Source organism: Meles meles, chromosome 12, assembly GCF_922984935.1.
Source record: "Meles meles chromosome 12, mMelMel3.1 paternal haplotype, whole genome shotgun sequence".
Lineage (NCBI taxonomy): Eukaryota > Metazoa > Chordata > Mammalia > Carnivora > Mustelidae > Meles > Meles meles.
Window position 1 is genome coordinate 12,623,895 of NC_060077.1, and position 25,798 is coordinate 12,649,692.

General features: G+C 40.2%; 1 protein-coding gene across 1 annotated transcript in view; it reads left to right on the plus strand.

The window, feature by feature from the left end:
- Nucleotides 1-298: 298 nt before the first annotated feature.
- The window catches only part of PPTC7 (protein phosphatase targeting COQ7), a 39,343-nt gene continuing 13,843 nt past the window's right edge, over nucleotides 299-25,798 (plus strand). Inside the window, exons 1-2 of the mRNA XM_046024887.1 lie at nucleotides 299-655; nucleotides 23,671-23,850. Coding sequence (XP_045880843.1) covers nucleotides 433-655; nucleotides 23,671-23,850 — 403 coding nt within the window. The 5' untranslated portion in view covers nucleotides 299-432. The remainder of the gene's footprint in view (nucleotides 656-23,670; nucleotides 23,851-25,798) is intronic.

Below are 25,798 nucleotides of genomic sequence, written 5' to 3' on the forward strand. Positions count from 1 at the left end.
CGTCCACACCCTCTGCGCACGCTCAACCTAGGAGACTATATAAGGCAACGAGCCTGAGGGGGCGTGGCTCGGGCCTGAGCCGCGAACTGTGGGCGGGGCCGTGGGCGTGGCCATGGGGGGGCGGCGCTGCCGGCGCGGCCCGGAACACGCTAGTGGAGCGGAAGATGGCGGCGGCAGCGGTGGCTGCAGCCGGGACCCCACTTGGGCTGAGGTGGAGGAGCCGCCGGCTCTGACCTCGCTCTGGCTCCGGTGCGCGCGGCGGAGCGTGTGCGAGGCCCCGCGCGTCGGGCAAGGGCGGCGGCGGCGACTCTGCGCCGCCCTGAGGAGCGCCCCGGCGGCGGCGCTGCTGCGGCTGAGGAGAGAGCCGGCTCCGGGCCTCCGCGTCCTCCTGCTCCCCGGGCCCCCCGCCTCCTCGGGGGGGCGGCGGCGGCAATGTTCTCGGTCCTCTCGTACGGGCGGCTGGTGGCCCGCGCCGTGCTCGGCGGCCTCTCGCAGACCGACCCCAGGGCCGGTGGCGGCGGTGGCGGTGACTACGGGCTGGTGACGGCCGGCTGCGGCTTCGGCAAAGACTTCCGCAAGGGCCTTCTCAAGAAGGGCGCGTGCTACGGGGACGACGCGTGCTTCGTGGCCCGGCACCGCTCGGCAGATGTGCTCGGTGAGTCCCCGATCCGGGTCCCCCCCGCCCCAGCCCCGGATCCGCCTCCTGGGGACTCCCCTGCTTGGGGCTTCCCCAGTTTTTCCCCAGTTCCTCCGGGCGGTGAGAGGAGCCCGAGAGCCAGTAGTAGCTGTAGGGAGCGAGCGCTTACTATGTGCCAGGCGCCGTGCCAAGCGCTCCAAGGTGCGTTTTCCGTTGCAACAACCCCCATTTTAGAGATGAGGAAACTGAGCCGCAGAGCGGTCGAGCTTTGTGCTCAAGGTCACACAGCCTGACAATGTGACCAGTTTGTCCGAGTCCAAAACCGCACTGTTAGTCACTCGGCTTGCCCGTCCCGACGACCTCGTCCCTCCCCCCGGAGACACCTGCAGACACCTAACCTCGCTCTTGTTCCCTCCCCGCCTCCTCCCTCTGCGTGCCCCGGAGATCTGATTCTTCGCGTGCTCCTGACGCCACAGCCTGACCACAGGCTGCGGGATCCAGAGCGGACTGACTGTCGTGAGCCCCAGACAGCCCAGCCGCATTCTTTCGCCGCCTCGATGGTGACCAGATCTCCATCCTTTTCGGAGTCTCGCAGCCGGTGGCCTGGTGAAAAAGCACTCGCAGTGCATTCTCCCAAACTGCTCTGGCCCACTTGAGGTCAATTGGGGTGGAAGGGAGTCTCCTTGACCCAAAGTAGAATGGTCGAACCTTCTTCAAACTGCAGCAAAGAAAACCTTGAGAATTGGTTAAAGCGTTTTCAGGCCACAGGTGCTTCCAGAGGCCTATGCCAGTTACACCTTTGGCTGGGAGACTTGTGTATTATCTTATAGAAAGGGCTAAATATAATTCACAGGCAGTCAGAAAGTTTATCATAATGCATGTCTTTGGAGACTGTGTGTATGCCTTAGAATCATATGCCACTAAATCTCTTTTAATGAGTAAAGCACTTCCTTTGAAATTGAAGGACATGCTGTCATTGAACTTAGGTTCAAATGTCACTTTGGTTGCACTTCTCAGGTGAGGTTGAGTTTTTGACTGCTTTAAATTTCATATGCTGAGGCACAGTTTGGCATTGGAACAAATGGTCCTGTAACTTTTTATGACAATAATTATTTTTTAATTTGATTTCAGAATAACTGCCTATTATCTTTGTTTCTACTACATGTAGTGTTTGTGAACATGGTTACTGGAAATGTTGTTCTCAGTTTATGAATGACCCCATTAGCTGTGTTGAAAAAAATCATTTAGTGTTTAGGCAACACTCTTGATGTTAACTTTAAGAGGGTAGGGGAGGATTCAGTAGGTGAGGAAGCTTGTACATAGAAATCATACAGATTCACTTTGAAGTCAGCTTGTGCTCGCTTCGGCAGCACATATACTGAAGTCAGCTTGACCCTGACTTAGTATCTTTTTTAAGAGGCCGTCAATAGCTGTCTTTTCCCATTACATTTAGAAGCTTCATTTAATGAGCTTGTGACCTGTGCTGCTTTTTCAAAATTGGAGTCAGTGCAACAGAATAGGTGATAATGAGCCACTGATGTTCCCCCATACAAATCTGTGTGCTGGCTTTTGTGAGAGATTTGCAATTTGATTAATGATTTGGGGACATTTTAATGAGTCAAATCCCTATGCTTAAGCTTGATTTTAAATTTTTTGAAGGCTACCTTCTTAATAAAGTGGGGTATTTATAAGGATATGGGGAATTTTGGTCAAACCCATTTTGAAAAAAGTATAAACCTACCATCTTGGCAGAAACCCTGCCAAACCTGGTTCTCAGCTTTGTCAACCTGTCTCTATCATACGTGGTTTTGGGCAAGAGCCTCTCAGCTCATTTTCTTCATCTAGACTAGAGGATGAAGGGAGTGGACTGACCCTTAGGGACTTCTGACTATCAGATCATATTTTCTTTGTGTTTTGAAAAACCTCACCCTTTGTTATTTTGTGCCTCAAATAACAGGCATTACTTCCTATTGTATTCACATGGGTACCTTCCGTGTATTTCTCCTCTTTCATATTTGGCGCCAAACCAGTGGTTCTTAACTTGCCTTGGTTCACAGCCTCAGGAGTTTTGACTGCCCAAGGGCTCTCTCTCCAGAAAAATGTGCACGGAGACAAAATTTTGCATAGGCATTCAGGAACTTCACTGAGCCCCCTCCATCTGTGTACCATTTAGTGGTCCCTCCACAGGGACCCAGATTAGGAACCCCTCCAAAAGGAATACTGCCGGGCATAACCAGACAGGTATTGCTTAGGTGACCTAGGGTTGGTCTTTGGCCATATTTGACAAAGAGCCAGTTTGAGAGAGAGAAAGGGAGAATGTGTGTATGTGTGTGTTTGATGTACAAATCAGGGGAGCCAGGTTCTCTAGGACTGTCCTGTTTTGGAGGAGCTCTTCCAGAAAGTCATCTTGGGGTCCACCTGAAACAACTGTTGAGTAGGCCTCATTTGAACTTTGGCTTCTATAAACCAGTTTGTGTGGTAGTGACTTCTATTTTATTGACACTATCCCATCACAGGCAGATCTGATTATTTCTTGCTATGAAAGAGGTGAAGCATCTCAGCAAGTCCTTAGTGAAGATTTTCCTCCGGAAGTTGGAGTTGTAAACTGAAAAGCATTAAAGGACTATGTTGAATAATGTTATGTTGAACCTCAGTGCTTTGAACCTCCTAGTTCTACAGATAATTCATTTTCTTTGGGTTAACACTGTGTTTGTTACTAAATATATGTACAACTCACTGTGCTCATCTACAATTCCTTGACTATTTGGAATAAAAGCTGTTTATTTCTTTTTTCTTAGAAAGAGAAAGTTGTTTTATTTCTTTAATTTAGAATTGATCTGTTCTATTAGTATACAGTGACTAAAAGTACTTGGTGCTTTACAGCATTTTTGTAGCGTCCCCACTGGATTTCTTTTAGGAAAAACCGACTATAGTGGGTGTGGTGAGACATAGGAACCACTCCTGTCCCTTGGGAAACTGGCAAAGGTGCTTTCTCTTTATTAGGTCCAACAGGAGTAAACCAATACCATCAGGAGCTACGTGCACTTTTGTTTTTTTCTTCTTCATTGTGGCTAATCCCGAGTTCTCTCATTACTCTATATGGCTTGGATGCGTAAGTACACAAAAATATGAGAGCTGCCTAGTGTGTATTTGGTAGGCCTCCCACAGGTCTAAGCTGCTTAACAGCAGAATCAAAGACTGGTGAGAGTTCTAAGACTTAGAAACCGTGGACACCAGTGAGGAAATGGAGGCCTACAGAGGGTCAAATGATTTTGCCAAGGTTATTCCACTGTATGGCCGAACTAGGACCAGCACCAAGAGTGCCCATTACATACAGTCCACTTTCTGTTGCATCACTAGTTAAGTTTTCCTGATAACATGAGTGAGTTCAAAACCAGTCTTTTCAGGTATAGTTTGTCCTTCTACTGCTTTTCCTGCTTGAGGGTGTGTGTGTATATATTTACAACTTCTGTGTTCACACAATGACTCATAATTAAAATGCAACAAAAGTTCCTCCGCATACTAAACCACAGTTTACTGAAACACTTCTTTAAGAAATGGCAGCATGATCTATGCCATGTAAAATCTGACCTTGGAATAAAGTTGTAAAGTAATTCTTATAAAACTGCTGGTGTTTCTTGAAGCTTGATTTAACTTGAAACCTTAAAAAGAAATTAAAACAATTTCATATTCTAGCCTTTGGATATGATTTTGATTGTGGCCAGGATTTTTGAAGTGGTTTTGTGAGTAATGCTAATCTTAAAAGTAGTTGTCTTAAGGTATAAGGATTATGTGAACAACATAAGGATTAAAAGTTTATTTAGGAAGTGAGTAGATTAGTTAGAATTTTATGTTTTCCAACAGTCATGATAATTTTAATATATTTGATAGAACCTCAGTAGCTGAAAGTGAATTATCCTTTTAATAACAAAGTAGTCACATTGGGAGAGTGTTTATGTGTACTAATTTAAGCCTTTGAAGAAGTCATCTTTGGAATTTCCCTCAGCTAGATTTTAAGCTGTGTCAGAAAACTAGTCTCATTTTTATATAGTCATAATTTTCTGAAAGTCAAATTTTAGCCGGATTTACCTCTTGACAGCAGACATGACCCTGGTTGAATTTTTAAAAATTGAGATACAGGAAAAAAAATTGAGATACAGAATTCATCTGTCAGAACGTTTAGCTTTTAAAGTTAAAAAAAAAAAATGGTGGCATTTAGTATGTTCACAGGGTTGTCCAACCACCACCACTGACTAGTTCCAGAACATATTCACCACTTCAAAAGAAACTCCTATGCACTAGCAGTCACTCTCAGTCTCCCCTCCCTCAACCCCTGGCAACAGGAAGTATAGGCTGACTAGAGATTTGCCTATTATGGACATTTCATATAAATGGAATCATATAAAATGTGGTCTTTTGTATCTGGCCCTTTTCACTTAATATATTTTAAGGTCCACCCACATTGTAGTTTGTCTCAGTGCTTTGCTCCTTTTTATGGCTGAATAATATTCCAATTGTATGGATATAGCATGTTTTTTATCCATTCACGTATGAATGGACATTGGGTTGTTTCCGCAAGTACTTTTAGCTGTTGGAATAGTGCTGCTATGACATATCCATGTACAGGCTTTGGTGTGAACATATATTTTTCATTCTCTTGGATATATACCCAAAAATGGAATTGTTGGGTCTTACTATAACTATAACTTTATGAGGAATACAGCTGGTTTTATATAATTATTTTTATATACTTATAATTGAGCAAGGAAAAATTTTTTCTTCAATATTTTATTTATTTATTTGAGAGAGACAGTGAGAGAGCATGAGAGGGGAGAAAGTCAGAGGGAGCAGACTCCCCATGGAGCAGGGACCCCGATGCGGGACTAGATCCCAGGACTCCGGGATCATGACCCCAGCTGAAGGCAGTGGCTTAACCAACTGAGCCACCCACGCGCCCCAAGGAAAATATTTTTTTAAAGGTAACAATCAAATGTAAGTTCTAAGATTAATCAGTACTTTGTTATTTTTTTTTTTAAGATTTTATTTATTTGACACACAGAGAGACAGGGAATACAAGCAGGGAGAAGCAGGCTTCCCGCCGAGCAGGGAACGCCATATGGGGCTCGGACACTGGATCATGACCTGAGTGGAAGGCAGACGTTTAACAACTGAGCCACCCAGGCGCCCAGTACTTAATTTTTTTTAAATTTTTTTTTTTTTTTACTTTTTAAAGATTTTATTTGTCAGAGAAAGAGCGCCATTAGTGAGCAAGCACAAGCAATGGGAGTGGCAGGCAGAGGGAGGAGGAGAAGCAGCCTCCCCACTGAGCAAGGGTCTTGATGTTTGACTCATCCACGGACCCTGGGATCATAACCTGAGCTGAAAGCAGACATTTAACCTACTGAGCCACCGGGGTGTCCCTAATCATTACTTTTAACTATGCCTGATTTCATAATCTATGTGCTTTCAAGAGAAAATTGTGGACTATTAAAGGAAATGGAGGGTTGTGGGTTCAGTAAAAGAACTTTCTAGGACTCATAGAAACAGCAAAGCTTAAGAAGCCACTAACCCCTCCCAAAAAAAGGAAAGAAAAAGCCACAAATTTGACTAGTTGCTGTCTGACTTTTCTGAGTGTTCTGTCATTGTGTAATAAATAAGATTACAAGGTTGATGGTTAGAGGAATTTTGCTGTTTGATTTTTGAACTCTTGCTCCCTGATATTTTTCTCATTTTGCTATACAGATATATTGTACTTTTTAGAGGTTCTTATAAGGCACAATATTTTTAAAGTCATTTCCTCATTTGTTAAACTGTCAAAACTTCTTTTCTTTTTTTTAGTCTTTAGAAATTCTCAAGCTTGGTTTTAAATTTCCCTAATTTTCAGCTTCTCTCAGTGTGTTAATCCTTTTAAAGAATTTTGAATGAATTTTTTGTAGAGCAAGGAATTGAATTTTGAAAGCATGACTGTTTATACTTTTTCGAAAATACTTTTTTGTTAAAAGGTTTTAAATTGTAGCAGGAGGTAAGATGCACGCTTTAGTTGGTTGCAGTGGGGGGTTTTTTTGGGGGGCGGGGAGGGACTGGATCAGAGGAAGCTCTTCCCTGAACTTTAGCACTGCCTTATGAAACTGGGCAATACCAAAACTTGAATAGCTGCAACAGTATCCAAATGGAGTTTGTACTCAAGTGTGACTCAAGAAGCATTATACTCAGGCCACAGTATTTGACTTACAACCATGTTCTTTGAGTAGATGCTTATGTCAAGTTCAAGCTAATTAATGTCGAATGCATTTTATGTAGGTCCCCATGCCTTTTAGAGAGGCCTTACTTGGGACTTCAGGTTCAGAATTTTCAGAAAAATGCTTTAGAAAAGTAAGTTAACATTAGTATTTCCTTCCTGAGGAAATTTGACTTTTCAAACAAGAAGTTTTAGTTAGTTGAAAACAGTGTACCTTGTGAGTTTGTCTTCCAAAATTAGTGTTACTCTTGGTCTCATTTTAAGAAGTGGTGCCCTGAATCCTAATTTTTGTCATTAGTGATCTATCTGTTTTGTTTGGGAGTTGTCAAATATTTTAAAAATACAGTAGTTTTCAATCTCCTTGAGAGCTAAAATCATGTTTCCTATTAAACAATACACACAGTTTTATAGAATTGCATCATAAATCAAGACTTTTTGCAAAAACTGACTCACTGCAGAGGGCATTGGACTGAAAACACATACTGAATCATCTAAACTTGATTTGGCGAGTGGCATAGCTCGTTCAGTTTAGTTTAAAATTTTGAGGAAAAAAAGATGCTTAGTTCTTTTGAATAAGATCCCAAATAGAATTTTGGGTGGATTGAGAGGTGGGTGTATAAAACTTTTCCTTAAAGAGTGAAAGTGCTTCACTCTTTTTCCTGAGCATTTATTCAGCATCTTGACCTAAAATATGATTCATCTTATCAGTGCTTTATATATAGTGATTTAGATTTAACAGTGTGTTTTGTGTTTTACATTGTTTAATCTTTTAACTGTGAATAGCTGCTTACTTAATCTCCACTTAATTTGCATCTGTTTCCTTATGTATAAAGTTGACTCATCAATAAAGTCAATATAGCTAGTATCATAGCTGGAATTTGGACCTAAGTTTCCTGCTTGTGTGTCGAGTGTTTTAAGTAAATGCTTTTGTTTTGTGCTCGTAAAAATAATACATGTTCAGAAAAGTGCAGTATAAAACACCTGTAACTCATAACTGAGCTATAGTCAGTGGTTTCCTTCAGCTTTTGTGTATATAGAATTGCATGTATACATACTATTAAATAAAGTTGAGTTAATATATGTATTCTCTGTAGTGTTATTTTTATTTAACATAAACTGAGCATATTTCCATGCATAACTGCGTAGTATTTTTTGCACATATAACCCATGATTTGTTTAATAACCAGTTCTCTATTTTTAGTTATTTAGATTATTCCAGTTTTCTTTTTCAAGATTTATTTACTTATTTATTTAAAAGATTTTATTTAATTATTTATTTGTGAGAGAGAGAGCACACACAACCAGGCACTGTGGCAGGCAGAAGCAGAGAGAGAAGGAGGCTCTCTGCTGAGCAAGGAGCCCGATGTGGGGCTCAATCCCAGGACGCTGGGAGCATGACCTGAGCCGAAGGCAGCGGCTTAACCGACTGAGCCACCCAGGCGTCCCTTCATTTATGTTTTTAAAGTCTTACTTAACTAATCTCTACACCCAGTGTGGAGCTTGAACTCACAACCCCAAGATCAAGAACTGCATGCTTGGGCGCCTAGATGGCTCAGATGGATAAACAACTGCCTTCGCTGGGGTCATCATCCTGAAGTCCCCGGATCAGGTCCTGCATCAGGCTCCCAGCTCAGCAGGGAGTCTGCTTCTATCTCTGACCTTCTACCCTCTCATGCTCTCTTTCTGTCTCTCTCTCAAGTAAATAAATAAAATCTTAAAAAAAAAAAACACACAAAAAACCCAAAACCACATGCTTTACCTACTGGGCCAGCCAGGCGCCCCAATTTCCAGTTTTTTGTTTTGAGTAACATTAGAGTGAATGAGTATCTCTGCACCTGAATACTTCCTTAGAATAAATTCCTCGGAAGAGTTCTTGAGTCAAAGGCTGTGAACATTTGCAAAGCCTCTGACTGTTAGCAATTATTGACTATTATTGACTGTTATCAAGACTATTAGCATGGATCTCTCCAGAAGAGTTATGCTAATCTGTATCTTCCAGTTGTTATGAAATCGCTGTCATCAAAAGCTTATTGTTGATCTTGAGTCTATCACATTTAACAATTTTATAAATTTACCAGGTTCTTAAATAGTTGTTTTTGTGGTGAATAAGTTTGGTGAATATCCTAGAATTGATTGGATTGTTGGTATGAATCCCACGGACTACAGAATGACTGCAAAAACTTTGCCAGAGACTAAAAAAGTGACTTACTACAAAGAGTGCTTTCTGTTGAAAGACCCAGTATTATTTTGACTCAGGCCAATTCCAACACATTTTTGTACTGGTTTTCCTTTTACTCATTAACAGACTTTTAAAAAGAAAGGGAATTTCTTTGTGTGTGTGTATGTGTGCTGCTTTGACTGTACCTTTTGATCTTTCAAGGATGCTATCATCCAGGAAGTTTTTTGGCTTATCAGAATTAGTCTAGGCTGTCATTTGATGTAGATGAAAAAGATTAGCTGTGCTGAAGGAAACAAAAAGTGCTTCTGTTTTCTTTTTTCTTTATTTTATTTATTTGACAGAGATCGCATGTGGGCAGAGAGGCAGGCAGAGAAGAGATGGGGGGAAAGTAGGCTCCCTGCTAAGCAGAGAGCCCAATGCAGGGCTCAATCCCAGGACCCTGAGATCATGACCTGAGCCGAAGGCAGAGGCTTACCCCACTGAGCCACCCAGATGCCCCATGCTTCTGTTTTCACATCAGTGTTTGGATATAGCACTTTTGGATAAGAAAATAGATGTGAGCTATTTGCGTAAGAGGTAGAAAACTGTTCATGGCCTCTAAGTTAATCACTGATTGGTAATATGGTGATCAGTCTTGCTATGAAATGAAGTCTAGACAAGAATGTCTTATGCATACATTTTTTTTTAAAGATTTTATGTATTTATCTGACAGAGAGCACAAGCAGGGGGAGTGGCAGGCAGAGGGAGAAGCAGGCCCCCCACTGAGCAAGGAGTGTGACTGATGTGGGGCTCAATCCTAGGACCCTGGGATTATGGCCTGAGCTGAAGGCAGATGCTTAACCAACTGAGCCACCCAGGCACCCATGCACACATTGTTTTTAAGAATTCACTTCTTGGGGTGCGAAGTCCGGCATCGGGGTCTTTGCTCAGCAAGGAGCCTGCTTCCACTTCTCTGCCAGACCCTCTGCCTACTTGTGATCTCTCTCTCTCTGTCAAATAAATAAATCTTAAAAAAAAAAAAAAAAAAAAGGAATTCACTTCTCTTGGTTCTTGAGCAACAACCTTGATCTTATCGTTGCTTTTTTTGTTCTTGTATGCTAAATTCACTGAACAGTCAGTGGTCTTTGGATAACAAAGTGTGTTTTGTGAATACGTTCCATGTATGCATATTTATTTACAGATCATCTGAATTCAGTGAAGTAAATTAATGCTAATCCATAACCATCTTTTATTCTTTTATCAGAATTTCAAACTGAAAAATGGTTGGCTGGACTTTTTGTTAATTAGGCTTAGTTTATTAGACTTCAGTTAGGTTTAAAGAAAAAGCATATTCTCCAACATTTTAGGTGGTTAGAACAAAAGTAGAAGGATATGGGGCAGTATTTTTACTCTCTGAATCATTATTGAAACTTCTCTGAAAACATACATGTGTTGGTGTAATAAGGAGAAAGGAAAATCTGGGAAGGCTAAAATGGAGCCTTTCCTTTAAAACTAGGTCATGTAATAAATGTAATGTTGTGTGTGAAAGATAAAGTATAGCTATATGTTAACCTTTATTTTATAGTTTCTAAAACAGGTTCCCTTTTCTTGCCATATGATTTAGAATCCCAGAATCTTAGATCTTAGAAAAAGGAACTCTTGGGAGAATTTGTCCTCCTGCCCCTTATTTCACAGGTGACAAAACTAAAGCTTAGAGAAGTCATTTGGCCAGTGTCCTACAACCAGTTAGTGGCAAACTAAGCTGGGAGTGGTGTCATACCTGACTCCTTTTCAGGGTTCTTTCCATCAAACTTTCTTACATGGTCTGTGAGAGGAGCATCCTGTAGCTAGCTCCAACCCACGGCACAACATCTCGTGCAACTCTAAGTTGAAATACTGGATGCATTCTCGTTTTGGAGTTCTCAGATAAAAGTTTGTACACCAGAGTGTTGGTATTCTAACTTTTCAGTACAGTCAACTGAATTCATTGTTTACTGGTTGTTTCCTGTAAGTCCCTGATGGGTGCTATGAAGAAGACCAAGAATAAGAGAGACTTCGGCTCTGAAGTCTGGCAGGGAAGGCCACAGGAACAGTACGAAGAATACACACACATTAGGTGTTGTGGAAGCATGGAGTCAGGTCTTAATAGATAGGTTTTTCAGTAATTGAGGCAAGTGAGAAGAATGGTCAAGCTCTCCAGAATGAAGGATCAGCAGACACAGAAGATTAAGATTCTTTAAACTACAGCTGCTTTATGGCTAGAGAGTAGTTTGGGCTGACCAAGCGGCTTTGGGAGGACGATTGAGAATTGTTAGAAAATAGGTTGAGACCAAACTGTCGAAAGTCACAATTGCCATGTTAAATAACTGGGTTTCTTTCTTTCTTTATTTTTTTTTTTTTTTGTTAGGAAGCTATAGAAGATGTTTTTGCCTTTGTTTTGGGTTTGCTTTGGTGGCTTTGGAAAAGGCACCACATTGAAATGGTACAAAATTTAAAAGGTATATTCTAAATTTAAAAGGGTGCAGAGTGAAGTCTCTCACTCTTGACTTCTAGCCGCAGGTTCCTCTCCCGGAAGGAACTAATGTTATCATTTCTTGTGTATCCTTCCAGAGATTTTTTTTTTTTTTAAGATTTTATTTATTTGATAGTACAAGCACAGGGAGCAGCAGGCAAAGGGAGAGAGAGAGAAGGAGGCTTCCTGCTGAGCAGAGAGCCCAATGTGGGGCTTGATCCCAGGACGCGAGGATCATGCTTGAGCCCAAGGCAGATGTTTAACCAACTGAGCCACTCAGGCGTGCCCCACTCCCCCTCCCCCTACCGAGGATGTTTTTACATATAAAAGTAGAAAAGTGTATATACATGGAAGGTATTTGACAAGAGTAACATGGACATAGTAATCTTATAAAAAGCAACAAAGAAAGAAAGAAAAGAAAATGATACAGAGTGTAATGGGAGAATAGGAAAGCAAAAGACCAGTTAGGAAGCTACTGAAATAGCCTGAGCTAGAAAAGGCTTTAACTAGGGCAGTTCAAAGTAGTCGGGCTTCAGAAATATTGCAGAATCAATAGGACTTAGTGATAATTAGACGAAGAGGGTGAAAGAGAAAAGAGAAATTGAAGTTGGTTTTTGAGATTTTGCATCTGGAAGCCTCCTTAAGTTTCTAGCCTACAGGTGTAGGTGGGTTGGCTGCTATTAATCAGGTTAGGATATGCAAGAGAAGGATCAAATTTGGGAATGGAAAAACAGGATTGCTTGGTGGAAGAGGCATTTCGGAGATGGAGTCATCTGGCTCATGTAATGGTTAAGTCCAGCTGGTCTTTACTAAGTTCTGCAGTGATTCTCATTAGGATCACCTGTGCAATTTGGTTTTGATCCTTTGCTAGGAGGTCCAGGCCCATCCTGGACAAACTGACTCAGAAGGTGGTGCTTGGGTAATCTCCGTGTGCAAGAATTGAGAACTTTGGTACCATGTACTAGGCCAGCCTCCCGAGATGAAAAAGATGGTTAGCAATGGAAAGAGACTCAGCCCTGAAGAGGAGTCACAATATAGAGAGGGGGGAAAGGAGATAGGAAAGTTGTGATAGAGGTTCTGTAATTATTGTAATTATCTAAGGAAGTGGTTTTGGCTAATTTATGTATCACTAGTTGTTACAAGATTTTCCATTTAAAATAAAGAATATCTAAGTCAGAACCCTGGCACCTAGCAGGCAGCAGGCAATTAAGAAATAATTGTTGTTTTAAAAAAAGATTTGTTAAAAAAGATCATTTCAGAGCAATTTCTGGAAAAAGAAAACTAATTTCTACAAAATGCAGGTGGATCTGTTTTTCCTTGTGTATTTTTTAGAGACATAAGTTTGTTTCTTACTTACTGTTAAATGTTTAATGAGATATTGAATGGTGGTGGATGTCTGATGGGAAAAACTGAATGAACCACTCATCTTTTATACATTATCTGTGAGTGGGAATTATCTTTCGGTTGTGACCACATAACAGTGTTTGTAGACTACAAACACCTAATCAAAGATTGTTTTTCTGATTACTAAAGGTCAGACTATTCTCTGTGCTGTTATTTAATCTTAAAGAGAGGCATAACTCTTTTATTGCATGTTGACTGGGAACTGAGCATTGTGGCTGGTTTTCTTTAACACATTATCCCTGTTCCTCACATCAGCCTTGTGAATTCCATTATTATACCCATTTACAGGTGAAGATACTAAGGCTCAGAGAGCTACCCAAGGTCACCTTTGGTACACTTAACTCTGTCCTGGAGCTGCAGTTTGAACCCAAATCTGACTCCAAAGCCTGTGTCATTGCCTAGTGTGTATACACACTGCTTTTCAAGTCAAATGATCATTTAAAACTTTGTTTTACTGAAGTGATCTTTATTGAGTCTGGATATTACTTTGATATTAGCTATTCCTAGGCTAACAGTTGAGCAAAGCCCCTTCATTAAAGCAAATAAAGGCCTCAGTTGAACTAGTTCAGTGGACCGTGGGGACTTGGTGGCTTTAGGCCAGCCCTTTCTTTCTGGGACCTCCTTTATGCCTGAATTCCTGCAGTATATGTCATTTTGGGCTGATTGCTGGTCAGAGGTTCCTGGAGGAATGTAATAGGCATTTACCTGGAGGTCAGGTTTCTCTGCTCTTAGAACTCTAACCTCACCTTTATTACTGCACTTTATCCGTATTAGTCAGAATCTTCAGGAACTGACCAAATTGCCTCTATCCTCAACTTCCTCCCTCATGACTCATGCTTTCATCCTTCAGGGCTCGTATCAGCCACTTCTTTTCTCCATGAATATTTTTCCTGATTCCTTTAGCTAGATGTAATCTGGTCTTCTTACTTTAGTTTTTATTAGTGCATGTTTATTTTGTTAGAACCATTTACCATAAACCTCTCCAAACCCCTCTCCCCTGCCATAGTCACTACCATTTGATTTTAAGCGCCGTTTGGAGGAAATCTTTTGTTATATGTAAATTCCTTTAGCTGCTTTTCAGTACAGTGTCATGTATATAGAAAAAGTTCAATAAACCTTTCAATAAAAATTTTTTTAAACAATAAAATTTTTCAGTAAAAAAGTATTGAGTAACTTTAATATTGTGTGTAAATGTAAAATGTAACTCTAACTGGATTCATATAGTTTTTTTAATCCCTCCCATAATGGTAATATACATACCCATTATTGGAAAATGTGGAAAAGAAAAAAGAAAAACAAATACTGGTCCTATCACCCAAAGATCATTACTTAATTAAACAGCATGTAGGGAAAAAAATGAATTAGTGTTTAGAAATTAATGGACAGTTCTCCACTTGGCAGGGTTATTCACAGGAATTATGTTCTCATTTTTTTTTATAAAAGAGTGTTTGTGCCAGAGCTACATGTGGCTCTTGACCTCTCCCAGAGGGTAGTATTTCAGTAAAGGCCACCTCTTACTTTTATAGAGGGGTGAGAAAACCAGGGAGGTAAATAGTAACCTCTTTGGGGTTACATCAAGGATATATAGCTTAGTTGTCATAAATACTAGGTTAACCTCTAAGACCAGAATTCTAGATCTAATCTTATAAATTATAAACAGAAGGAAGAATTCTTAGCCTAACAGGCCAGTACAAGTAGGCACACATCAAATAGCTAGACTTTAATTGCTGCTGTTTTCTTATTTAAATGTCAAATTATTAGGTGTTATATAACATTTTCTAATATCTAGAAACTAACAGGAGTCTCAGCTTTAATAGAAGCCCTTAATTCAATAACACAGTAAGAGCCCTGCCCATGCTGTCCATAGTTCACTCTAAGTGTGAGCCTGTGATGTGCCTGTTGCTTTTTTCTATTCCGAAAGCATTGCTAACAGCATTTAGCATTTGGGAACCATATGTTGCAGCTCATAAAGGAGTGAAATTACCTTTTCTGTGACTTCACCTTCAACTCTTCGGTTTGTGTGGTGAGAAGGTAGTGATTCCTACCCAAGTCTGTAAGATACCCAAGGTCCCCAGGCCACATTGAGCCAAATGTTCCACATTAAGTGTTTGGTGTTTAAACAGAAGAGCTAAAGTTAGAGGAAGAACATTTTATTTTAAAAAGGTTGGCTTTAGGGGCACCTGGGTGGCTCAATCAGTTAAGCATCTGACTCTTGGTTTTGGTTTAGGTCATGACCTTGGGGTCGTGAGTTTGAGCCCTGCATTGGGCTCCGTGCTTAGCTTGGAGTCTGCTTGGGATTCCTTCCCCCTCCCCCTCTCTACTCCTCCCCCTGTTCTAAAATACTCCTCTCTCTAAAATAAAATAAAATCTTAAAAAAAAAGAAGTTTGACTGAGTTTCTTGAGTTTCTTTGCCTTCACACTGTCATTTCCTTAACTTCTTTCCAGTGTTTTTCACTGCTTTTTTAAGGCAAAGTAGCTGCCTAGAATAGTCTGGAAGTTACTTTCTCTAGAGAATGATGTATTCTGGGCAGTAGGTATGAATATGTGTGTATGTGTTCATTTTAATTTGATTAATTATGAAGTAATTTTGTGTTTACTAAATTGGAAAGGAATAGCTATTTTGTTTGGAATTCTAAAACACAAAATGGACCATTTATTCCTGCGTTGGGGTCCTTATTGGAGTTTTGTTAACTGCCTCAGACAGTTTCATTTCTTTAGCAGAATTTGAGTTTTGCTTATAGGTTCCACTTAAGCACGTTTTATTATAGGATTGAACCTTTCTTCCTTTTCATTCTTTCAGCTTCGTTGCCTCAGCTGTTGAGTTATCTGTTCTGCTTAGAGATCTTGAGTTCTTGACGTAGACTTGGTCTCTGAAGAATCAGAAGAAGCAGGTTTCGTTGTGATTAATGCAGAGTGGATGCTTTGGGGAAACTTTTTGCAATGGGAATATATCACTTGCTTGTTAAAGCAGGAAGAACATCATAATCTATATAATTTCACCTCTAGAGAACTGAAAGGACTGTTAGTCAAAGCAAATTGTACTTTTCTGAATAACTCAACTGTTGAATTTTTTTTCCAGTAATCCTTTTTGTTCCCTTTGGGATAATTATTTGCAGATACAACATTTCACAGTCCTGAATCACAAGGGAGTGTTCTTAATGCCCAAATAGTTGAGGCTTCAGCAATGTTGATACAAATATGATCTGTTCTATTTGATAGATATTAAGTTTATACTCTGATCTCATTTTTCTTTAGTTATAGTGCTTCATGTTGTGATGTCCCTAGAAAAGAAGGTTGGCTCTGAGAATACTGGATTATAGTATTTGAAGAAGAACCTCTTCATCTGAAAAGAAGCTGGCTATAGTACTGCAATAAATACAACCTCACCAGTGCCTCATTAGATGACTACTTGCTGCTAAAAATGTAAAACCAGATATCATTATCCCTCCTTATTCAACTCTTGTGATCAAGCCAGATTCTTACTCACTTTCTCTTCTGGAATTTCAGTTCACTATCAAGTACCCATCGTAGTAGATAGGAGATGTTTTGCTAATGGAAAAACAATCCCTGTAGACCTGTCTTACTTTATTAGAGTGTGAGGCTCAATGTAAAATGCCTCAAGATCATCAAAGATGCAAGAAATAAAGCTCTTACCTTTGGGTACTATTTAATATTTGAAATTCTGCCAGCTTTTTTTTGGATAAAATAAAATTGCCATTTTTTTTCACTGATACGTACATTAAAATTGAAATTTAGTATTTATTCTCTAGGCATCACTATCTTCTGGAAAATGTTTGCTTTGTAACTAATTGCATGTCAGTCTGAAGATGATTGTAGTAGAAGGGCTTAAGAAGAATAGCAACCTCATGCCCATGGCTAATAATGGAGGACAGTGCTAGGGAGAAACGGGCTTAGTTCAAAGTCTTTTTCAGGGTGAGCCTTTTGCAGCTACACAGTTAGGTGACCATAAGTAATTGGAAAATTGGGATTTTTAAGGTTCCACAATTTTAGCTTACCAAATCTATTTTCCTTCACTTTTTGGCATAGAACAAAGGTATTAATTAAAATTCTCAGTTTAATAAAAAGTTGAATGATTTTTAAAGTACAGTAAAATTTTGTTTTTAGATGCTTATAAACTAAAGCAAAGACAAAAATGTGTTAGAAAAATGAAAATTGGTATTCCTTTAAGAATTTTTTTATAAAAATATAGACTTAAATGATGGGAAACACACCAGAATTACCCTTTCTCCTTTTCTCTTAAGTCTTCACTTTAGAAAAACAGTCTCTGGGAAGCTTAACCAAAATATTCTGTGAAAAATTGTAATTATCATATATATTTTCTAATTGATTATCTCTGACTTCACAAAACTGCTATTTCCATGCAAATAGTACCTAAAGGAATTATCTGCACTCTATAGTCTCCTCTCAGCCTTCTGCTTGGCTATTTCAGATATGTAACCATTATCTTAATCTAATAATGGTTTTAATTGGATTTTTGGGTCAAAGGAAATACTTAAGCTAAAGGTATGCTGACAGAATGTCATTAATGGAGACATAAGATGATTACAGTGAGTTAAAGGAAATAATTTCTATATTCAGTATAAACTCTTGGCATTCAAAGACTTCCCAGTTATAAACTCAGCCTACCTTTTCAGCTTCACCTCTTTCCATCTCTAAAGAAATTCTGTCTTTCTGCCAAACTGGATACTTCCTCGAACTTAATCAGCTATCGTATTTGTGATTGTAATTTGATGTCTAGAGTAAGGTGCAATTCACAAGTGAGCTCTTTGGCCAGGAATTCTCATTCCTAAGATCCCCACTTGAATTTATTACTGTCTGTGCTTTCTCTGACCATGTCATCTACCCCAGTGGTTTCAGTTCCCTATCATTGTCAAAGATTTGGTGGCCCTGATTGCCTTTCCAGTTGCAGACTCATAGTTCCTGACTTCATATAGAATATTTCCCTAAAAATGTCCTCCTGGCACCTAAAACTCCACATACCGTGAGACAGAATTAAATGTCTTCCAAAGGCATTTCCACCCTTTTCCCAATTGGGGAATCATCTAATCAGTACTCATTCCTGAAGTCCAGAAATCTACTGATATAAAATACATTGATATCAAGTCCAGGTGTCTTTCTGTATTCATTCCTTTGTATTTCCAGTGATTATTTTTCTTCTTACCTCTAACCTAAAATCTTGCAGCTGATGCCTGACCTCCAACCTCTTCCCAACCCATTCTCTCCATTGCTATCAGGATTATTTTTCCAAAGTATAGATTGTAGGGGCGCCTGGGTGGCTCAGTTGGATGAGCTTCAGACTCTTGATTTTGGCTCAGGTCATGATCTCAGGGTCCTGGGATTGAATCCCCACAATTGGGCTCACGTGCTTAGCAGGGAGGCTGTTTGAGGATTTCCCTCTCCTGCCCCTCCCCCTATTCATGCTCTCTTTCTCTAAAATAAGTAAATCTTTTTTTAAAAAACTAAGTTCTTGGGGGCGCCTGGGTGGCTCAGTGGGTTAAAGCCTCTTGCCTTCGGCTCGGGTCATGATCTCAGGGTCCGGGGATCAAGCCCTGCATCGGGCTCTCTACTTAGCGGGGAGGCTGCTCCCCGCCCCCCCCCCCCCCTGCCTCTCTGCCTACTTGTGGTCTCTGTCTGTCAAATAAATAAATAAAATCTTAAAAAAAAAAAAAAATTAAGTTCTTGGATAACAATTCTTGGCCCTCCACAGCTTCAGCTCCTGTCCTGCATTTTTCAGCTTCTCAGCACTTGACCCAAACCCCCAGCCACACCTAATTGCCCTCCACTTGTTTCCTGTTACTATTCTCCCTTAGCCTGTGGAAATCTGACTTATCTTCCAGGGCCCAATGTGAATGCTATTTCCTAAGCAAAGGCTTGCTCCATTCCCACAGTGCCCCATGAACCTTAACCATTTACTCTTAGCCCCCCACCCCCCATAGCAGCATTTCTGGGAGCTGTTTGTCTAGTTCCGGTGCGAGTGAGTAGTCGCTGCCCAGTGGAAGGCGAGCTTCTCATAGGCAGGATGTGTCTTCCTCAGTTCTCTATTTCCTAATATTTACTATACCCTCCATTTGCTCTTAGAGATGTTCTTATTCTTTGCTGTTTCGTATCTTTGGTATCTTAAGCAATCTCTCCTTTTAACAGTTGTTTTCTTTCCTTTTGAAATGTATTCTGAGTGAAATTTCTTTTTGTATCTGGATTAATTCCACTGTTTAAAAGGTGTTCTCCCTTTGTGGATAGAAGTTTTTGCTTGTTCATGAGAGGAAATACTCATTTCCTTGTAGAAATAACCTACTAATATGAATTAAACCAGGTGTCAAATGTACCTGTGGTAGGTTATTCTGGTTTTAGCCTGATTCTAATCCCAAATATGACTCTTCCTCTTACATAACTTGTTCTTTGGTAAGTAAATTATTTATGTAAACTAAGGTCTTTTTACCCCACAACTTTATTGAACACTTTATGTGCTTTTTGAATCTCTTTTTTTCCCTAAAGAGATTTCACCAGTGGAGCTTTGCGTGGTATCTTTTTCCCATAGAAAAGCAAACAGGTGCTTGAAAGGTTGCACTCTATTCTGGGAGAAATCTGATTAATGTTGAAGGGCTCTGTCAGGTCAGACTCTATAACCTGCTGACAGATTGTTTAGTGAGTGCCAGGATCAACTCTCAACGTTATCTCAGATTTTAATAGTTTTCTTGTGAAGGACATTTGTAGATGAAACCACTTTGTATTTAAAATTAATTGTGGCTCTTAGATCAGACACTGGTTAAAGAGAAATTCTTTTCTCAAGCAGGCAGTAATTTGGAAAGAATAAATGATTCATCAGATGGAATTGCAAGGTTTATAATTGCATTCTGTATTTTAACACAAATTGTTGCATTTAAAATGATGGTAAGGACAAGTTGCTTGGCTGGCTCAGTTGGTGGAGCATGAGGCTCTTGATTGTGAGTTCAAGCCCCACATTGGGTGTAGAAATTACTTAAAAATTAAATCTTTAAAAAATAAAGTAAATAATGGTGAGCTCTTAGCCCTAATGAAAGGGGTAAAGAACCTTCTATTAAACTACTTTAAATTCTCTTAAGAATTTCCAGATATCCTCAAAACTGCTTGAAAAACAGGAAAAAGTAATACTTCTTCCTGGTAGAGTAGACCTTAGTCATTTCTTATACTTCTCTCTCCCCACCACTGCTACACCGCTGTCCAGTATACCAGTAAGTCCTTCTGTTTCACTGGATCTCAAATCCCTGCCCTCTGTCTGTACTGCCACCATTTCATGACCAAGCTACTAAGATAGACTCCTGACTTGTCCCCTTTTTCTGCTCTTGCTCTCCACACAGCCAGCAGAAGAATCTTTTTTCTTTCTTATTATTATTAGTTCTGTTTAAACTTTGTGTAATGGCAAATTTCAAATATGTAGCACTTCTCATTCTACTTCAATTCCATTCATGGCCAATCTTGTTTTATCCATTCCTCCATCACTCCTCCCCTCTATTTTGCAATAAATCCCAGGCATCATATCATTTTTTTAAAAAGATGTATTTCTTTTTAAAGATTTTATTTATTTGACAGATCGCAAGTAGGCAGAGAGGCAGGCAGAGAGAGAGGAAGGGAAGCGGGCTCCCCGCCGAGCAGAGAGAGAACCTGATGTGGGGCTCAATCCCAGGACTCTGAGATCATGACCTGACTTGAAGGCAGAGGCTTTAACTCACTGAGCCACCCAGGCGCCCCTAGATTTATTTATTTTAGAGTGAGAGTGCAAGTGCCCGGTGAGGGGCTCTTGCAGAGGGAGAGGGAGAAAAAGTTTAAAACAGACTTCATGCTGAGCACAGAGCCCCACTCAGGGCTCAATTTCACGACCCTAAGATCTTTACTCTCTTTTTTTTTTTTTTATTTTATTTATTTATTTATTTTTATTTATTTTTTCAGCGTAACAGTATTCATTCTTTTTGCACAACACCCAGTGCTCCATGCAAAACGTGCCCTCCCCATTACCCACCACCTGTTCCCCCAACCTCCCACCCTTGACCCTTCAAAACCCTCAGGTTGCCCCAACCTCCCACCCCTGACCCTTCAAAACCCTCAGGTTGTTTTTCAGAGTCCATAGTCTCTTATGGTTCGCCTCCCCTCCCCAATGTCCATAGCCCACTCCCCCTCTCCCAATCCCACCTCCCCCCAGCAACCCCCAGTTACGACCCTAAGATCTTGACCAGAGCTGAAACCAAGAGTGGGGTGCTTAACCAACTGTGCCACCCAGGTGTCCCCAGATATCATATCATTTAATCAACTGATTTGGAATTGCCCCATAATGAAATTTTGCTTACTGGTTGGTCTCACAAAAGGTAGGGAAAGTTGCTGCCCCAACAGTGATGTTGTCTGTCACCTTCTTTTACTCTCTGCCAATTATGTTTTATCTAATGTTTTTCAGAATATATTCCATTTCTGCTGAGAAATGCCATCACCAGAAAACATGTTTCATGTGTTCCTTTCATGTTAAGCCAGTTTTTTTCTGGGATGCATTATATAGGCATTCTCCTACTTTTGTACCAAATAGGTTCTTTAAAATGTGTGTGAAAAAAAATTTAATAAAATGTGTATGAAAGTTGAACATATAAAAAATGCAAATATGTATGTAGGGAGGATGTTTCATGCTCAGCAAGCCTTAAAAATGATAAAATTCCTAAATATTTTTTTATGAAATCAATACATGATCATTATAAAATTAGATTTCAAACTATAGAACAGTATGAGGGAAAAAGCTAAAATCTCCCTGTTTGTTCACTGGTCACTTGCAGTCTCTTATTTCTAAAACTACCATTAATATTTCTAAAACTACCATTAATACTTCTAAAGATCCTTCCAGAAAGGCTCATATATAGTCACTTAAATCCTTAATATTACATATATATATATGATCTTATAGTTTCCTCAGTTTTTTTTTTTTTTTAAGATTTTGTTTATTTGAAAGAGAGAGAGACTACAAGCAGGCAGAGCAGCAGGCAGAGGGAGAGGGAGGAGTAGGCTCCCCATGGAGCAGGGAGCCCGATGTGGGACTTGATCCCAGGACCCTGGGATCATGACCTGATCTGAAGGCAGCTGCCCAACTGACTGAGCCACCCAGGAGCCCCTCCCTCAGTTTGTTAGAATTTGGTAGACAGAAATTGATTTTATTTTTTTAAAGATTTTAGTTATTTATTTGACAGAGATCACAAGTAGGCAGAGAAGCAGGCGGGGGTGGGGGGGCAGGAAGCAGGCTCCCCACTGAGCAGGGAGCCCGATGTAGAGCTCGATCCCAGGACCCTGGGATCATGACCCGAGCTGAAGGCAGAGGCCTTACCCACTGAGCCACCCAGGTGCCCCCAGAAATTGATTTTAATGTTGAACAATTAGCTTAGTGTTTTGCAAGGAGTTGAATAGGATATAGTATGATTTTGACTTTGATGTCTTTTTTTTTTTTTTTTTTAAGATTATTTATTTATTTGACAGACAGAAATCACAAGTAGGCAGAGAGGCAGGCAGAAAGAGAGGAAGAAGCAGGCTGCCTGCTGAGCAGAGAGCCCAATGTGGGACTCGATCCCAGGACCCTGAGATAATGACCCGTGCTGAAGGCAGAGGCTTAACCCACTGAGCCACCCAGGCACCCTTGACTTTGATGTCTTACTGACTTTTTTAAGATTTTATTTATTTATTTGACAGAGATCACAAGTGAACAGAGAGGCAAGCTCTCCCCACTGAGCAGAGAGCCTGATGTGGGGCTCCATCCCAGGACTCTGAGATCATGACCTGAGCCGAAGGTAGAGGTTTAACCACTGAGCCACCGAGGTGCCCCTCTTACTTTCTTGAACATTAGTTTTCTCTTGATGAAGGAGTCTTGTGTGGACTCTGAACTCATCAACAGCTCTAGGGACCCATGAAAATATCTATATCATTGCTGTCCAATAGAAATATAACATGAACCACACATGTCATTTTAAATTTCCTAGTATTTGCATTAGTTAAAAATAAATAGGTAAAATTAATTTTAATCTCTAGCACATTACATCCAAAATATTTTGTACTAAGTTTTCAAAATCCAGTTTGCATTTTATTCTTTGAGGACTTCTTAATTTGAATCAGCACCATTTCAAAGGCTCAGTAGTCAAATTTGTAGTGGCTGTTGTATTAGACAGTACAGGCCTGTACAGAAATGGTAGTGGTTGTCTCTGAGGAAGGAGGAAAGAGGATGATGTATGTTCTTAATTTTCTTTCTTTATTTCACAGTTACTGACCAAAATTTGAAATTAGAGTTTGCTGTTTTTGATATTCTGAATGATTGCCAGCTCTGGCTCCGTTGTATTATCACTAGTTTCAGCACATTTTTAAAAATTCAGTTTTCATTCTTATAGAACAAAGATGAATAATATAAATACTTCCACACAAAGATGATAATCCTGCTGAAATTGAACTCTTGGCTAGTAGGCAATGCCACCCTGTGGTCACTCACGTATTTATTTATCAATATATGAAAGATCAGATTCAAAGAAGAAAATGGGGAATAAGAGAATTAGTGTGTAGTTAAATTCCAACACTTTTCATTCTGAATTTCAGGGTAGATGTATGTACTAGTATGTAATAAAATTACCTGTTAAGAGGAGACAGGGAGAAGAATTTGAGAAGTTGGTAAGAACATTCTTTCAATTGTAATTTTTGTTCTGTTTTGTTTTTAGGGGTTGCAGATGGTGTAGGAGGGTGGAGAGACTATGGAGTTGATCCATCCCAGTTCTCAGGGACTTTAATGCGGACGTGTGAACGGTTAGTAAAAGAAGGACGGTTCGTCCCAAGTAATCCCATTGGAATCCTCACCACAAGCTACTGTGAGTTGCTGCAAAATAAAGTACCTTTGCTTGGTAAGTAGATATACTTACTGTGTTTTCCTCAGTAAAGAAGTGCATGAAATGGTTAACAACAAAACTAAGAAAACCACTTAGCAGCCCAGCCTTTTTTCTGAAGTTCTTTACTCAGCAGAGTTTGATAGAGAAGCTATGACCTTACCAGAATATATACTACTGCTCTGAGGGAATATAAATAGGTATGGCCACTTTGGAAAACAATTTGGAATTATGGAATAAAGTTAAATGTAAAAAGGTAGTATGCCCTAGCAATTCCACTTCTGGGTCTACACCTTAGATTAGAGAAACTCTTGCACATCTGTGTATTAAGAGATGGGTACAAGAATGTTCATTGCTTATAATAGCAGAAAACTGAGAACGACCTAAAAGTCCACTTACTGTAGAAAAATGCATTTTAAAAAGGAACAACTTGGGGTGCTAGTGGCTCAGTCAGTTAAGCATCTGTCTTCTGCTCAGGTCATAATCTCAGGGTCCTGGGATTGAGCCCTGTGTCGGGCTTCCTGTTCGGTGGAGAGTTTGCTTCTCTCCTTCTGCTCCTCCCCGCAGCTTGTGTTCTTTCTCTCTCTCTCAAATACAGAAAGAAAAGGAACAACTTAAAGCTGCATTCAATACTCAGGAACATGTTGTTGAGGGAAAATAGAACATTGCAGAATACCACCTAACAGTCTGATTCCATATTTCAAATTCAAAAACATAAAAAAGTAAAACCGTTTTGTTCAGGGACTCCAAAATAGGATAAAAGAAGAAAGAAAAGTAAGTGATTGTATAATTCAGGATAGTGGTTCTCTCCAGGGGTGGAAGAAAGGGAATGGGATCTGGTATGTAAAATTAAGGTGGGGAGTTCAAGTGGTAGATAGGCATCCCAGACTGCTAGCAGGTAGCTGATTAGTCTGTGAAATAGCATGGCACAAAATAAATCCCCATTAATTTTGTATTAGAAAACTTCCAGGGCGTCTGGGTGGCTCAGTTGTTAAGCATCTGCCTTCGGCTCAGGTCAGTCCTAAGATCGAGTCCCACCTCCGGCTCCCTGCTCAGCAGAAGGCCTGCTTCTCCCTCTCCGGTTCCTGTGTTCCCTCTCTCGCTGTCTCTGTCAAATAAATAAATAAAATCTAAAAAAAAAGAAAAAAGAAAGAAAACTTACAAATACCTAGTGTGTGTTTATCTGGTATGCTAATGGAGCATCTTTTGGCCAAGCTTCTACATTTGTTTGTTAAATGGTTTCCTGGGAACTTACCCAACAACTTACCCAGCCTTCTGAGCAAGCTCTCAGAAGGGTGTTACTAAGTTTCTGCTAGTTGCTAGGATCTTTCTGGTTACTAGAAGTAGCCTCCCCCCGAGTCACTGTCCACATTAAAAATCAACCTCTGTTCAGTGTTAATGGAGTTCTCCACGTTGTAAAATTTTGCCTTCAATTTAAATGTTTTATAAGAAGGGGTTCTTTTCATCACGCTGCCATCTTCTGTCTTTGTGCTGTGACTAATCAGCTTGTTTTCCTTCTAACTGAAGAGAAACCTTGTCTTGAGGTTTCAATATACCGCTTTGTCTTAATCCGCTCTTTTGGACATGCAATCTGGAGCTTGCCTGGCACAGTGAAACATCCTAGAGTCTGTTTCTAGCACCTCTCTGTCAACTTGCCGTATGACTTTGGGCAAACTACTTAACCTCTGACCCTCTTGCTTCGTCTGTTAAATGGAGAGATCTTTTTTTGTGAAAAGGAACGGCTCAAAGCTTCATGCAATACTCAGAAACATGTTGAGGGAAAGGGGACATTGCAGAATACTATCTGAGTCCGACATCTAACAAAGAGCCTATAGATAGATTCCAGGTCCCAGCTCCTGCCTGTTCCCATGAGTCCTCTGCCAACATCCCCCTATCCATTTACTATGACTTAGAATAAGCAGTTGGAAACCACCTGTCCTGATTTTGCACTTTGAAAGCTTCGGGG